We start from the raw sequence: 17,101 nt of genomic DNA on the forward strand, positions 1-17,101 counted from the left end.
ACTCACATCCACTCCCTCCCCCACATTCATGTGTAGTCTTCTATCTGTCCCCTGCATGGCTTTGTGCTGCTGCCACAATACCAGGGGCCAGGCGATGAGGTCACTCACCACAGGAGACCTGCAGGCCTGACTGAACCCCAACCATCCCCACCACCATCCAACCCTTAGCAAACTAGCAGGCTAGTCTCACCTCCCCCAGCATATCACATCTTTGCTTCAGCTGAGGCAACTTCACCTTTATGCCCATACAAAAACAGTGCACACACTAAAACATATAGTTCGTAGGAAGTCCATATCAGCCAGGCTTTTTGTTTGCATGCTAGCGGAGATAAACATCCAGCTATGCACGTCAGAAAGTGCACACATGCATGCACAAACACAGTTAAACACAGTCATCCGCACAGAAAGCTGGAAACTTCTGTCCTCTCTCATACTCTCTCTGTCTCCCCAATCTTTCCCTTGCTGCCTCTTCCAACCCGGCATCTCTCTCCATCCTTCACTTCATCCAATTCTCATCAAATTCTTCATAAAGTAGTGAGTAATAGAGTAGTAATGGTGTCTAAAGAAAGCTGTGTTCCTTCCAAGATGTACCCCAGAGTCTGTGCAGGACTGTTTTCCAACTCGCATAATTCTTCTCTGCCCTTTCATCTGCTTATAACATCACTGTGAGGATGTTTGTATGATTATGTCTTTTGTGTGTTTGCAGGTGTGTGGAGTTTTTGTGTGCATGTACGTAATGATTACAAAAAACAAAAAACAAACAAATTTGGGCTGTGCATTTGTGTTTCTTTTCATGCATGAATGCATTACTGCATATCCATGTTTGTGCTGGAGTAAAGTAAAACAGTTATATTTTGGACCTGAGCATCAGTTACATCAAATGTCCACAGTGGAAGAAGCAAGGAGTTGTTTGCAGTGTCTCTGTATGAAATTAGGCTGATAAGTGGTGAAGAGGACCAAAGAAGTTGGCACTTTTAGGCCTCTGTGTGCATACCATAATGATTAACAGTACCTAAGGTCATTTATTATTGTGCACAGTGTCAGGTTTCATTTCATGTGAACACATTCGTAGGGTAAAAGTGGGCTTGTAGATGTCACTGTAGCAAGTGCTTGCCCCTGCTGTGTGGACATGATGTTCCTGCAACCCTTCGGTGCCTTTATAGCTCAGCCATTCCCAAAATACTGCCCACACACTGACCACCACATTGTGACAGAGCAGCCCAGCGCCTTACAGAAGAGGCTCAGTTGGCCCATGGCCTCCTATTGTATACATCCCGTCTGCTTTGTCTATGCTAGTGCGATAGATTCCAGTGCACAGGAACAGACAACAGTCTTGTTATAGTGTGTTAATTCTCCCATGACCTCTTCATTGGTTTGATGGTGTCACTCTCTTTGAGATTTATTTAGACTAGATGCACTTGGCCCATTTGCATGCTTGATAAGCTACAGTATGGGACATCTCATAGAGGTTGTTTAGCATAATTTAAGCCACAGTACAGTGGTTTATCGTTTTAGGAAATATTTTCCTCTAATGATTTAAGATGTGTTAAAATTGCTTTTTTGTACACAATGAGTACTTGAAAAAAATCTGTTGCATGTCATCAATTTACAGCTTGCAAGACTGTATCTTGTATAGCAGTGTAAGGGCAGAAATGAAGACAAATCTGTATGTGCAGTCCTGTAAAAAAGTACGACCCATGATTCAGTAGCTTTTAGAACTACCTTTAGCAGCAGTAACTTGATGCAACTGTTTTCTGTATGACTTTTTCAGTCTCTTACATTATTTTTGCCCACTCTTCTTTACAACATTGCCTCAATTCATTGAGGTTTGTGGGCATTCGTTCATGCAGAGCTCTCTTGCTACCGCATTTCAGTCCAGATGAGGTTTGAACTTTTAACTGTGCTATTTCAACATCATGATTTTTTCTTTTTTTAGCCAAAATTATGTGATATCCTGTTGCATCACCCAATTTCGGCTTTAGCTGTCATATTTGACTCTACAATACTTTGGTATACAGAAGAGTTAGTGGTCAAATCAGTGACTGCAAGGTGCTCGGGTCCTGTGGCTGCAAAACAAGCCCATATCATCACTCCTCCACCACTATGCTTTCTGTGGTTCAAAGTGTTTGTGCTGATATGCTGTGTTTGGTTTTTGCCGAACCTGATGCTGTGTATTATAATCAGGTATCTCAATTTTGGTCTTGTCTGTCCAAAGGACATTGTTCCAGAAGTTTTGCAGCTTTACAAACACAAGCTCTGCTGCAATGTTCTTTTTAGCGAGAGGAGGCTTTCTGTTGGAGATCCTCCAAACAGGCCGTACTTGTTCAGTCTCTCTCTAATTGTACTGAGGCCTGTAGAGTCTGAGATGGGGCTCTTGGGATTTTTGCAGTTTCTCTTAGCTTTGCACGGTCTGACTTTTTACTGGGACGTCCACTCCTGGGAAGGTTATGGTGCACACCTGAATGCTCCAGCACAGCAAACTGCCAAAATGTCTGCTTTTATAGAGGTGCTCACATTTGCTGATGAACAGTTAATGACGTGCATTTGATTAACAGCATCTGGCTGCTACTTACCATGTTTATTCCCATGGAAGCAGTAACAGTGTACTTACAGCTTTGCATTGAGTTTAAAAACTTTCTTTTTCACATGATTTTATTTGAGAGAGAGGAATAGAAGGAGAAAAACAGAGAGTATATCCGTTCCTAATACAGGAAAAACACTGATAATAAAAATTGAGAATGGTTCATACAATTTCCTGTCAATTTTCAGGACAGAATCCTAAACTGACAAATGTATTATTTTTTAAATTGTTGATGTCAGCATGTACTCTCTCTCACTTTTGGGTTCCTTTTAGTGTTGATAAATTCTAGGTTGAAAGAACATTTTGTATCTACTCCATTGAATTTGGTGTTTTGATAGCCAGAATGCTTCAAGACAGAAAAGTTGGAATATTAATTTAGGGCATCAAGTAGAGTGCAGAAGAAACCCAATTTCAGCTGCTCCCGTATTCACAAGGGGTCGCCACAGCGGGTCGCTCCACATGTTTGATTTGGCAGATTTTTACACCAGATGCTCTTCCTGCCACAAAACCAAAGGGATTTGTGTCTCCTCCCAGGATTGAAATGGGGATCTTTTGCTTGGTAGGCAGATGTGTGAACCACTAAACTACAGTGCCACTACCAAGTGGAGGATATCAAGGATAATGAGTATTTCTGATTACACATGATTTCCTTATTTGGAAAGTTCAGTGAAAACTCGTATCGAGTGAAGTGTTCTGTTTGTTTCTGGTTAATAATTGTCTAACATTTGTGCATTCCATAGTTTTAGCATATTATATACAAGTTGGTAGGTGGCTGCGCTTTTTACAGCTGGAAAGGCCTTACGTCAGTCAGATGTCAGCTACTGAATGTCTCTCCTCTGAAGCACCCAGTGCACCATGACCTCACTGCCCATTGTGAAGGTAGATAATTATAACCACACACACACTATGGTAAACACCACAGTCCTTCAGTCCTTAGTAGTTCCTTCTTTACTTTTTTCCTCCTAGTGATCTGATCTTGCTTGGGGCCCCCAGGTTGTTTTCAGAGTTTTGTCTCTACTTCATTCATGTGTTCGAGCACGTATATGTAATGTGCAGTGTTGTGTAAACACCTCTCAGGTTTAAACCCCAACAAAGGACCGTTTGCATCCTGATCTGCTTCTCAAATGCTTATCTTGTTTTAGCTCTTGTCTTCTGCAAGGTGGGAGGGACAGAGGAAGGGGAGTGCGAAGGAGAGTGGAAAGGAAAAGACATGCCCGCAGGACAGCGGTGAGCCTTTTGATGTTAGGCAACATGTCAAGATTACATGTGCATGCGTGTATGTGTGTGAGTATTAGAGAAATGGCTCTTGGCTTCTCTGCAAAATGTATAGGGTTATTTTAGCTTTACACTGTATTTTTTGTGTGCATTCAGTATAATTACGTGTGTCTGTGCACGCTGGGAGAGGAAAAGAGTACGGCTCACTCTCTCTCTTTCACTCATTCCAGTGACATTTACCCTGTAGACACATCAGAGAGGCAGAGGCTTAGTCCTGTCAGCACCTGATTCAGCCTGACCCTTTTTTCTCTTTAAGTGGAGGAAGAGCTCGCTTTTTCCTGCCCTGTGGCGATGAACAGAGAAAGGGGGCATTAGGCAGGTGTGAAAATCCAGTACTGAAAATGTGAATTGCACTGACAGGATGATGAAACTTAGTTAAAATAAGCAGGGGAGAAAATAAGTTTTAATACAGTGTAGCAGTAGCTCAGTAGCCTAACTGGTATACTGAGAAAATCCAGGAAGGAAAAGAGAGAAAGGGCGAGGCAGCAGGGTTGGACAAGTTTGATGTTTTTAGGCTGACATCATGACTGCATCAGCAGGTGGTATGTGTTGGCTCATCAGGTATGCCTGCAAGACAGCCTGTCACATTTACACACAGTACAATACACACAGTGGGCCATTAAAAGTTTGCCAGGAATTCTCTTCCAGTGCCACCAGAAAACTACCAATATAGTCAGAAATTTAATCGAATGCTAAGTTTTAATCAATTTTCTTAATCCAGCTCAGATTTGGAAAACAAGATGCAGTAAAGAAGGAGAAAAAGCATTTGATATATGACTGCTACTTTCCCCTGGAAATCATTCAGCGTTTTCCTGTAATAAAATAAAAAAAAGTTACAATTATAAACTTTTTGAAGTTTGGGGCATAAATTAACATTGAAGAAACAGCCAAAGTTATACACCCTATTTTCTTCTCACATCTTCCCATCAACTTCTTACTCTTTCTCCTAAGTCTGGTTCTTTCTTCCTCTGCCATGAAACACTGGCTCTCACCTTCCTGATAACAACCCGAGTGTGTATACCTTTGCTCTGTGCGTGCTGGGAGAGAGAGCGTTTGAAGCAGCAGTAATGGAGGGGAAATGAGATTGCTCTACTTTTACACAATTATCACTCGTAGCTCTTAAGACCTTTGGAAATTCTCGTCAAATAGGGTTTGTAAGCACGTATATGAGTATATGTTTGCATGTTTATTTAAAAACAAGTGTGTTAACAAGGTGTTGATTAAGCTTGGTCTGGTAGAAGTCCCAAGTTGTCTGGTACGCCCTGTTTCTGCTGGATGCTTCTCAAAACTCATAAAGAAACTTGACTCTGTGGTTTCTCTCGCTAAACCTTCACATCGCTGTGCAAGAAGAAATAAGGTGAGAGGAAATAACTGGTGCTATTGTAGGTCCCAGGCATGTGAGAAGGTGATAAGGCCATATTGGTCCATCTGAAATGGACATCCACAGTCTGGCAGGGTTTAAGGCGCCAGTTCCAGTTCAGTTAAACCTGATATTTTATCTGACTGACTCAATTAAGTTCAAAGGTTTAAGGAAAGCTACTGTGTCTGTTAGACTTTTCCTCCAGACTGGCTTTTTGTCCCTGTTACCATAGTAACATGGGCTCTTACTTATTTGTTCCTTTTGTCATTTTTTGTGTCAGTTGGGAGAATGACTGCTGGGGTCTAAAGTTGTATAAGGTGGATTTTACAGTAGTTTCCTCTGCTGTGTCCTCGTTCTGTAACTGGACTAATGCACAACTTCTGTTATAAAAATGTAGTTTTCAATGGATTGGATCCAAAGCATGAGCAGTGCAGTTGCATGATGGCACTTTGTATATCACATGTTTGTCAAACACTCTGTGTAGTTTGCTCACTAGCCGAGTATGTTTTTGACAGTTCAGAATCAGAAAAGTTTTGCTCTTATAAAGTAACATTGATGTTCAGTTTGTACTTCACCTACACTGTCAATAAATGTCAAATTGTGTAACATGTCTGAAAGTAAAAAGTAAACACAACTAATTTAAATCATGTTGCCTTACCATGGCATTTGAGTACATTTAAATCCACATAAATTGGATTTAGGAGCCTAAATACATGCTTAGACTTTAACAGTCTGTCTTCAACCCCTTCTTTTTTTCTCTGAGGTGGTCCAATCAGTGCAGGGTGCATAAATGGCAGTTTCCTTCATCAGCATTTCAGTAAAAGTCTGCAGGTCAACCAGATCACCAGCATAAATGCACTGGCCCTTAGGTGGTTAGATTCTCTAGTGTGTACATACTGGGACACGTTTACGTTTTTAAGCAACAGGATGCATTCACGTTTACACCCCTTGTAAACCTGTGGAGCCAGGTGTGAGTTTAACACAGTGGACTGCGTTGCCTCTGTTGGTTTCCACTATTTAAATTGCACGCTATCTGAGTCTTCAAACCATGTGAATGTGAGACTGCACCAGATCTTTAAAATAAAAATATTAGTCTGTTAAATTGTATGGAGAAATGGAGAAAAAATGAAGGTTTTCTCTCCCCTGTCATCTGCCTTTGGCATCCTCCTCTCCCACATTGTTGACCATCCCTAAGTGCTCATTGCCACTAGCCATGACCTGTTATGTCCATGCATGAATGGCTGGGACCACCTCTGTGCTGTGCTGCAAGGTTTCCGTGTGTACTCAGGTCCAATCATCCCAGTAGGTGTAAAATGTTGAAAAATAATTGTTAAAATTGCAGTGGAAATGTTCAACATTGCATATAATTTTATGTTTAAGTATTATAGCTTTAAATTTAATATACACTTACATACTATACTACTTATAGTGTAACTTTTATACTATAAATAGAATAAAATCTTTGAGTATGTTTAGCCTGCTCTTGTACTGCCATTCATTACACTTTTGATTTGGTTGGAGGAGATATCTGTGGTTTGTTTTGATCAAATAAGACACAGTTTCCTTAGGAGTCTCAAGGCCAGTGTGAAGAAATTGGCAGCAGCTGGCATGACCTGGTTCTTCCACTTGCTGGTGGTGCTTCGTGATGAATAAGGGAGCGTGCTTGGAGCTTTTATGTCATAAATATTCTCCTTGAATGCTTCATTGCTTTATGATTAATCCTTCCTCATCTCTTCCTTTTTGTCTCTCATTCACTCTCTCATACTGTTGCTTGTTGTCAGGGAATGTGCTTTCATGTTGATGTAATTACAGATGAACTGTACTTTTTTTAAAGAAGTAATTGTGTCAAAGGTAATGGTAGGAACGCTGGCTGTGTGTGCCTAACATTAAATGTCACAATGCTTAGTCAGCCTCACAGAGCAGTTTTCTAGCTTACCATGGTGTTTATAAAACTTAAATTTTACATGCATATGATCATGTTTGTGAATATCCTGCTTTACACATCATCCTGACTGTTGGCTGAGCTGCCAACTCAGAGCAGTTGTGTGTATTATTCTAAGCAACCTGCCCCTTGGTGGCTTAATTTCTGTTGACTAGTATGTACGCAGCATACATTATTTACTTTACTTTGTTGTCCCTGAAGAAGAAATTTGTTCTGGACGCCAAATTGCAGATAGTACAGCCATATAACCTGAATAACGATGTTGGCATTGTCTCTGGTGCATTTCCATCTCACTGCTTTCACTTGCATCTTAAAGGCTGTAACATGTCTTACCATAGGAAGTCATTTTTTAACTTTCATTGCCAGTGTACATTTGGTGTCCCCAGATCATTGCTTATATAATGGAAATGATTAGACTCGCAAAACAAAGACTATTGTTCTGGTTTGCCAGAGTCAGCAGTCTGAATTACTATCAACTGTGGCAGTGGAAATTAATCCTTCAAGCACTTACAGCATGAACGCTGCAACAGCCAAACCAGTGGCACATTGCTGCCAAGCTGAGACGCAACTTGGAGCAGGGAAGTTCCCGTATGTGGTGGAGTTGTTGATTATTTCAGATATTGCAAAACCTCTCCTACCCAGACAAAGAGCATACTGGATGGGCTCCCCATTAAGGACTTGTGTAACTCAACATTCTGCGGCCCATTAAGAAACACAAAGACATGGCGGCATGCCGTGCCCCTAAAGAGGCCTTTGGTGTTAATGGTATAATGGCAGCGCTGTGTGTTGATGTAGTAATGTAAAGATAAGATGTCTGCTGCTGAACAAATAAACATTTGGGCTGTAGAAGAGATTAAAAAGGAGGGAAGAGGAGAGCGAAGAGGGAGTCTGTCATTGTCAACCTGTAAGAACAACAAGCAGTCCAGCTACAACAAGGAGCGCTTAATTTTATTTTATTAATGACTGAATCCCTCCAAGCTAACCACATTTTTATGGGTGTTTGAGAACAATAATAGGCTGTTGCTGAACTTTTGAGGGCATGTCTGAGGGTGAAGGAGCGTAAAAGCTTTTCCTGTCACAACTGCATGTACAGTACACAGTACATGCATGAATTCACATGCTCAATGTGCGTACATGTTGCAACCTTTCACATTCAGCGCAACACAGCTTAATGCAGGCTGTTAGATAAAAGCGCTGATCTGTTGGCCTTAGCGGTCCCTGCTTTGAACTTGAACTGCTGCTTTATTTTTATGCTCACATTATTCCACAGGTGTCATCTCCACCTGCTTCTGGCACTACAAACAGACACATATGGGCAATGTGCCATCCATGTGATGTCAGCTGCACATGACTTGTGTGTGTGTGTGTTTGGACATATGGTAAAAATTCAGATGAGATCAAACTAATGTGACAGTGTTACCAACGTAATTAACATCTGGGTTTTTACATGAATGAAATTTTTGGTCTGTTTTAACACTGTACACATGGACGAGTGAATGATTATCCATGTGTGTATGTTTTAAGGAAGAATCTCCACATAGCTCAACCATGACAGAAGCTTTGTCTCCCTCCATTGGGTGGAGGTGAGCTTCCTAGGCCCGTCACAGTCTACAGGGTCTCTTTCTGCCTCTTTCTCCTTCTATCTGTCTCTGTCAGAACAGCACACTCATTGTTAGTGGGGTTGCTCTGCCTTTTCATAAGGTCAGAGGGGCTACAGGTAGCGGAAAGGACAAGATTAATCACTTCATTTGAGACACGCAGAGAGGGGGTGATAGACCGAGAGATGGGGAAATGGGTGGGGCAGCAAGAGAATTACAAGGAAGAAAGGGGTAACTGAGATGGGAGATGTAGAGAAAAACCGAGCAGGAACCGACATGGACGAAGAAAGGGAAAGAGAGACGGGTAGAGACAAGGGGAAGTAATTACCTCCATATGCATCTTTGTTGCGCTCACTGATGCATGTACTGAGTGGATGGAGAGAGGCGGTCAAGTGTAATTAGGTAAACTCAAGTTTACTGCCTTTGATCCTCTTGCTGTGGCAGTGTGGGCCAGTCTTGCCCATCCTCCTTAGCCGTGCCCCGTGTGATCAACAACGCATCACCACCACCACAGCTGAATGTAACCATGATGCCACTTATGTGCCTAGTTTTGTCAAAACTTAAAAAGTTCTGAGTTTTGAGTACTTCCAGCACTTTCTCCATGTTTTCTCACTTAATGCCTCTAAATTGGTCTACACTGTTAAACCTGGCATTTTCCAAAGTAATTATTTTCATAAGCCACACAATATAAATTGCACATAACCTCAAACCAACTTCTCAAAAGCTCCCTGAATAAACACAGTCCACGCCAAGCACAGGTGGCCACAGATGCAAAGAGAGTTGAGGGCACTCGTGCAGATGTTGACTGACTAATCATCATCATCAAAGTGTTTGAGCGAGCGTGTCACGTCACAGTGCCAGTATGCAAGTGTTCATCAGAAAATATGTTGTTGCATTGTTGTATCAGTGGGCAAATTGCACAACTGTGGGTCTGTGAGTGGATTGGTTGCATGCGTCATTATGGTGTATGGGGGTGTGGCATCCTTTAGTTGTGCGTGCAGACTTCAAAGAGTAAGTGTGTTATTTGAATGTGTGCTTGTGTGTGCTGCTTGTCCTCAAGTATGAGTGAGTCAGTGGCCAGCTGCAATGCACCGAGCCTACCTGTGGGTGAAGTTGGCCCAAATCCATCTTCTTAAGTCTGCTTTTTATTCAGTGTCACATAACAAATACCAGCCAGGTCCATTCACTTCCAAACCACTCAATAACATCCTCAGCTCTCTCCTCAACACCTGTTGACCTACGTTACTTTCTTTTTTCTTCTTAAAATGGCAAAGTTTATGCAAAGCAACATTTTTTTAATGTTTGTAGTGTGCTGTAAGTTTGGCTGTGTAAGCCTTTTCATTTCCAAGTACTACGTAGTCTTGTGCACTGTTAGGAGTGCACACTTATTCAACACCCACACATCATTTTGCGCAAACCTGTGTGTTTTCATAGGCAGCGTTCCACTTAGATGCAGACAGACTGGCTCAAGTGCACACATTCAGTGACACACACACACACACACACACACACACACACACACACACACACACACACACACACACACACACACACACACACACACACACACACACACACACACACACACACAAACATAACTGAGAATGGGCTCTGACTTGTCCCACATTCACTCAGCAGGTCTTGTATGTCTTTGATATGCCTGACCCTCTTTTATTGTTTTCTTTTTTTCCCTATGTTTCTCTATGAGAGGGGTGGTATGCAACTGATTAGATAGATAAATATACCCCGAAGGTGTGAGGCAGGCAGAGAGGAGGAGAGGAAGGATACTTAGTTTTCTCTTGTCCCAACACATCCCAGCAGTGGAGCTTTTGCGGCTTCATGCATTTAAACAGCCTGATTAGCAACAGTCTAACAGGCGCTTTCCCTGGTGGGCTGAAACAGAAATTAAGTGCTTAGACACAGCCATCACTTTGTTTGTTTTCTCAGTGCCTCTAAAGGAAGATACACTCTGAGATATGGGCTTTGATCATGGGCTGAAACAAAACAGTCATTGTTAAGCCTGCGCACAGTACCGGTCCAATGTAAAGAGGCACATGGGGCTGAAATGTTTTAATTCTTATATGTGATGATAATATTCTGATGTGTTTAGTATTTCTACTTAACAAAAATAAACACCAGTAGTAACAGAGTAGTAACAATGGCAATGAACAATTTCAGAAATGGAGAGTAAAAAAAAGTACAATATTGTAGACTGATGATAAAATAAACTGTGGTCGGTTTGTTGGACTAAACTGTGTGTTATAACTGGCATAAATGTGTTCTTTATGATGGCACTAAGTAGAAATAATGGGTGTGTGGCTGGATATGGATGAGGACAAAGAAATCAGTTGTGTACACATTCAGATTCATGTGTCTTGTGCAAGCTTCTCCCCCTCTCTCTCTCTGTGTGTTTGAGTGTGTATTGGGGTCACCCAGAGTTCCCATGCTTGTCTCTTTGGCCTTTTCTGCCTGTTGATCGAGTTTGCAAAGTGATGATGGCTGCTGTCTTTCCCATAATGCCAGTCCTACACAAAAAGTCTTGTGTTTACTGTATATTTGGGCATTAAACTCAGCAAACAATTCAGAAAACTGGTGGAATAATGTAGCATAATAGCAGGTATGCGTTATTAACTCTCTCTCTTTTCCTTTCTCTTTGTCTTCCAGTGACATATTTGATGCCATGTTCCCAGTCACCCATATTGCAGGGGAAACAGTTATCCAGCAAGGTCTGTATGGATATTTGTTGAGATGAAGATTAAAGTCAGCCTGCTGAGCAAAATCCACCTTGGTTTACGTACTTAATTATAGCAGGAATATGTTACTGTTTATTTTCCTCTGGTGAACAAAAACAATCCTTAAATTCTAATCAAAAAGATTCAATTTGAAACCTAAATGGTTTTTAGCGTCATAACTTGCACTCAGAGGTGCTCCTCTCAACAAGGTTCTGGAAGCATTCCTCAGAGATTTGGGGACATACTGACATGATGGCATCACACAGTTGCTGCAGATTGTCAGCCATGTTTAAAATCTCCCATGACAACACATCTGAAAGGTGTGCTACTGTTCTGACCCTAAATTCTGACCCTGCTGCTGTGTGTCACAGCAGAGATCAGTAGTCATCAGACCAGGTAACATTTTTTATAATCTTCTGTTTTTGTTGAGCCTGTGGTAATTGTAGCCTCAGTTTCCTCTGCTGTTGTAGTCCATCATAGAGGCTCTTCTGCATACTTTTGTTGTAATGAGCGGTTATTTGAGTTACCATTGCCTTCCCATCACCTTGAAGCAGTCTAGCAATTCTCCTCTAATCTCTGGCATCAGCAAGGCATTTTCAACTGCTGCTCACACATCATAGATGGTTCTGCAGGAAAATTCCAGTAGATCTGCAGTTTTAGACCACCCTAAGCAGATGGACAGGTATACCTGATAAATGTGTATTATGACCATGTGTATCTATTCACAATCTGTAAAAGGTCTGAAAAGAGAAGCCAGTGCAAAGGTGCCTCAAGCCTACATTCTTTCTAATGGCCAGCAGTGGTATAGAACACTTGTATAGAAGTCCATGGAAAGAACACCCTTATTGCTCACTTGACCTTTGACCTTAGTAAACACTTATCTAATGTATTTCTTAGTCTTACTGAATGATGTTCATTTCATTCATTCTGGTCCCAAGTACAGTAGAAATGATAATGGAACAGGCTGTGCTTCAGGGTGGCGTTACCTTGCACTCTCAAATTCAACTCTTGCTTGTTATATCTGGTTTCAAAGCACTAGAATTATAACAGCCAAAACGCTCAGCTCGAGGCTTCAAGATTAACCATTTGGTGATGTCATAGTGGTTGTAGCCATCTTTGACACGCTGGAATGCTCTGCCATGGTCAGGAGTTACATCGTCTTGATGGACTTAGCCACTTTAATGGAAAGGAAACAATTAAAGTGCTATTCTCACTGATTACCTTCGATGACTTTATCTTAAAGAATACTACAATTGTGCTGCAACCCCTGTTTTTTTTTCCTCTGCCACTCCTACATTCCCTCCTGTTTCCTCTCATTGCCTCACTCAAACATTCCCCTCAGTCTGCACCAGATGCCAGGTCTTTCTCCTCTGCCTAACTGCAGTCATCAAAACCTTTAGTCTAGGCATCCCTGGACTTTGACAGAACACAGATCAGCAGGTCCAGACTGTATTTTTCCAGCGCTCCTCCACACAAGCTCCTATCAAACACAGAAGTGGACACATTTAATCACATATTTAAAACACTGAAAACAAACATTCTCTCACACAAATTCCCAGTTCTAGATAATATTATGTTCACACCTGCTCAGAAAAACATAGTTTACATGTGTGGAGCATGCCTTACAAACACACACTCATACAGACACTAGGTGCAGGAAAACTGCTAGTGTTAGACAAACACTCCCTCAGTCTCTCCCACCTTCTCTTAAGACAGCATCCAGGAGTATATCAGTCCTAATTTGGTGATAATAAGTCTAGCTAACTTTTCTGGGGGCCCCAGTCCCAGTCCCAGACAGTCCATTGTTATATACACTATAGAGTGTGGTATACACTATATGCAGTGCTGATGTCATTGCTAACGTCTGGACTACTGTACACCATCAAGAAACCAACCACGCCACTGACCACTCACACACTGTTTAGACACAGCTGGGAGTTATTGACTGTAAGGTTTGAGTGGGATTTAAACAGGAGGTGATTTACTGTATTATAACATGCAAAATGTAGCATAGAGCTATTTTCATTGTAATATATTGCTTATAGAGAAGTTCATCCGCTGTTCCTGACATAAACTGTTTCAATTAATAGTAATAAGATGTTTTCAGCGCTGATTCTTGTTCTGTTTGTCAGCAAGATTATGCAAAGACTATAATGAAACTTTGCATAAAAGTAGAAGTCGATCAAAGAAAGATGGCATTAAAATTAGAATCAAATCCAGATCACTTTCTTTAAAAATGCAGAATAGCAGTATTGCCCTTGGTGCCCTACTAATTTTATATGAGGGAAAAAATATTCGAAGATGAAATCAACTTGATGATGGACATGTTTACTTTAATGCTGACATTGTGTTTACAAAGCACCTGAGAGACTGAGGATGCAACCAGCGTTGTCCTTTTCGAGTCGCAGCATAACACCTAAAATAGCTTGTATTGAAACAAAGCCTGTGTGTGTGAGTGTGTCTCTGTGTGTGCGCATTATGGTCAAATATTTGCTTGCACTCACAGAGGGATTGGAAATGATGCAAAACAAAGGATTGGGCACCAAAGTGATAAAAGACAGGAAGAGCAGGAGAAAAGAAAGACACAGTGAGAGGGAACTGAAAGACCGATAGATGAGATGAAAGAGAGAGACAGAGACAGACAGAGGGAGATAGCCAAGGGCCAGGTTGCAGCAGGTTGTGAGTAGGTGTATATATGTGTGTGTCTGAGGTTTCCACTGGGACAGACCTTCAGATAGACAAGGAGCGTTTTGTGTGACAAATAGAGCTGTATGATTAACGAGCCCCCTCCACTCAGTATTAATTAGCCGTGTGAACTCCTGTGAACTTTACTCACGGGGTGCTCTAAGCCTTTCAACTCTTTAGGTGAACATGCACACAGAAACACAAGCACACACACATACAAGCTCACTTTGTATCTGCTAAATGCACACAAATGCATACTTGTGTCATCAGGACTCATGCATCATTACCTGTATGTACCTCTGAATGGATTTGCATTTGCAGTTTGGAGTTGTGGGGAGAGATTTGCGCTGCTCATGTTTGTGGTTGTCAGTCCTTTTTAATAATTTCCCCTGAACCCTATGTAATGGATAGCATAATTAAAGGAACACTTGCCATTTTTTAGCCTTATCTCCAGACTAGATGCTTTTAACGGACATTAACCATCCGGATCCCATGACTCGCTTCGAGGGTTATTGTTCGCTTTGAAATCCCACCACACTTATATCAGTGACACAACATCAGACCAGACAGCACATTTAGTTCCAAGCTTTGTAAATATAACAAGCGGTATTCTTTAATATAAGGAACTAAATAAATTAAGCTGCTTGCTGTGGTTGGTTGCTATACTATGGATCTCTGTTCTTTACACTTCAGAACGATCTAGCTATGCATGCTCAGACACTTTGGTTTCAGAGCTTGCATTATTAAGCCACCCAAGAACCAGTAATGAACACTGCTGCAGTTGCACTCTTCTGCTTGTGAGAGCCTTATATCACAAATATATTGGCAGGCCCAGTGAAATATGCGTTCTGGAGAAGGCAGTAGCACTTTTGACGCTGGGTGTGCCCTGAAGCTTGAAGTAGGTAATTGAAGATCTGAACAAAAATAACATCCAGACAAGAAACCCAACAGTTTCTTTTTTTTGTTGTTTCTTTGGCTTTTCGGAGAGGGCCCAGAACCAAACAGAGACATTCCAGTATTCACAAATCCCCAAAGTTTCTCAAATTATTTGTGTGAATTGGCTTCAAAAATACTTTAATCCTATAATGCTTCAATTTTAGTTTAAAGGTTCTTGATGGAGTTTTTAAACCTCTTTGAACACTACTTTTTTATGAATATGCTCTCTTTTTCTTTATTTGTGTTCATGCACAAGGACGCTCACAAGCGAAGTGTCACACTTAATTGCAGGGGACGATAATGATGATAGAGATGGAGAGAAGATTGCATGCTAGTAAGCAGTTTTAAGAGGCTTATCTTTTTTTTTTTTTTAATGAAGCAATGTGTTTGTTTGGCCTCAAGGATACATTCTGTGAAGAACATAACTAGATTTGTTTACAAGAAAACATTATAGGGACACCTTTTACTGGTTAAAAAGTCCACATTTGAGAAATAAACAGGAGGTGAAAGTAAAAGGGGAAAAAAGCAAGTAAAGGAAGCTTTCTAAATGGTTTAAAGCTAGCAGGTATTGATGTCTTATCTGTGCTCACCTGTGTTTCTCCTCCTTTCTCCCCTCTAGGTGATGAAGGAGACAACTTCTATGTGATTGACCAAGGCGAAGTGGACGTAAGTGGGTCAGAGCACATTTAGAGTACACTCTTACTTGTACTTTGAATGAGTCAAAGCAAAATATTTAAATTAAAGGGGATTCCAGTATGGTTTTATTTACTGTCTCATGTGTAGTCTATAAGAAGGATTGTGACTCAGTAGAAAAACCCAGCCTTCTTCACTCACGTAGAGATAAAATTTCCTTCTAACAATGGGCAGGTTGTAGGATTGCCCCTATGTTTTGTTCTTTTCAAAGGTCTCTTCCACTCTGATGACAATCTGTGCACTGCTATAGATTTGAACTGGCTGTGAGAGGCACACAAACTGAGAGATCTTTTGTCTTAGCAAGCCTGACACAGAGCGATAGAGTTAAATGGAGGGAGATAAAACAGAAGCTAGTTAAACAGGAAGTGACCTTATCAGCTTACAACAGTGAGCACAGAGACAGTGGGCAAGAGGAGAGAAGCAGGTTGGCAAGCTTGGCTGAAGTTTGACCCACCTGAGCAGGAAGAAGTAAGTGTAGGAGTAGTGAGATGGTGCCTTGATAGAAAGATGGTGTAGCAATGAACCCTCAGAAAGTGAATTGTCAAATATCATTTGATAAGTTGTGGGGCTATTTTTAGATTCCTGTGTAAGAGTAAGGATCCATGGTTGTTTATGTAGTTCAAGATTATATTCACGTTAGATGCAAAGATAGTTGGTAATATCTGGAAAAACTCAAAAATCTGTCTACAACAATCAAGACAAAGTTTGCCTGTTTAATCTTATAAAGTTCCCTCTTAAGATTTCTTAATTCTGATCTGATCTAAGTCCACATCTGCATCTGCTCAGTCTGTGCATCTTTTTTTGTTCTGCCGGAGGTCGTCTCCTCTGGACTGACACCACACGCTCCCAAAGCCAGGACCCTGTCACCCTGCACTCCTACCCTCAACCTCACCCCTGTCCAAACCTCGTGTTCATTTGTGTCGCCTTCACCTCATCACCATCGTGCCATCCACCCCTCTATCTCTACAGACAGCTGCTGCCTCCCAGCCAAAGCCCAGGCGCTAAACTGCTTCAAGATCAGTGCCGAGGTTATTAAAGTGTGGAGATGTCTCTCATTAAGCTGGGGTGTAAATCTGCCAGCATCCCATAAACTGCCTGAACGCTGACAACCACTGCCACTACTGTAAACACCCCTCCATGTCTGCACTCAAATCTCCTCACTTACGGCCTGTATTTATATGCGTGCACCGCTAAAGAAATTACAGCTTTCATGCCAAAATGTAAGATGATCTTATCTGGGCAAAGAAATGGTAGCTGTAATTAAATATTGATAGTTGTTTAATCACAATTATTTGGGTA

General features: G+C 41.4%; 1 protein-coding gene across 5 annotated transcripts in view; it reads left to right on the forward strand.

The window, feature by feature from the left end:
- Positions 1-17,101, forward strand: part of prkar1b (protein kinase, cAMP-dependent, regulatory, type I, beta) — a 68,024-nt gene that overhangs the window by 28,613 nt on the left and 22,310 nt on the right. For all 5 annotated transcript variants that reach the window (XM_080300888.1, XM_026164970.2, XM_026164971.2 and 2 more), the window contains 2 exons: positions 11,421-11,482; positions 15,729-15,775. In XM_080300888.1, coding sequence (XP_080157014.1) covers positions 11,421-11,482; positions 15,729-15,775 — 109 coding nt within the window. The remainder of the gene's footprint in view (positions 1-11,420; positions 11,483-15,728; positions 15,776-17,101) is intronic.

The sequence above is a fragment of the Astatotilapia calliptera genome, chromosome 4 (assembly GCF_964374335.1).
Source record: "Astatotilapia calliptera chromosome 4, fAstCal68.1, whole genome shotgun sequence".
Classification (NCBI taxonomy): domain Eukaryota; kingdom Metazoa; phylum Chordata; class Actinopteri; order Cichliformes; family Cichlidae; genus Astatotilapia; species Astatotilapia calliptera.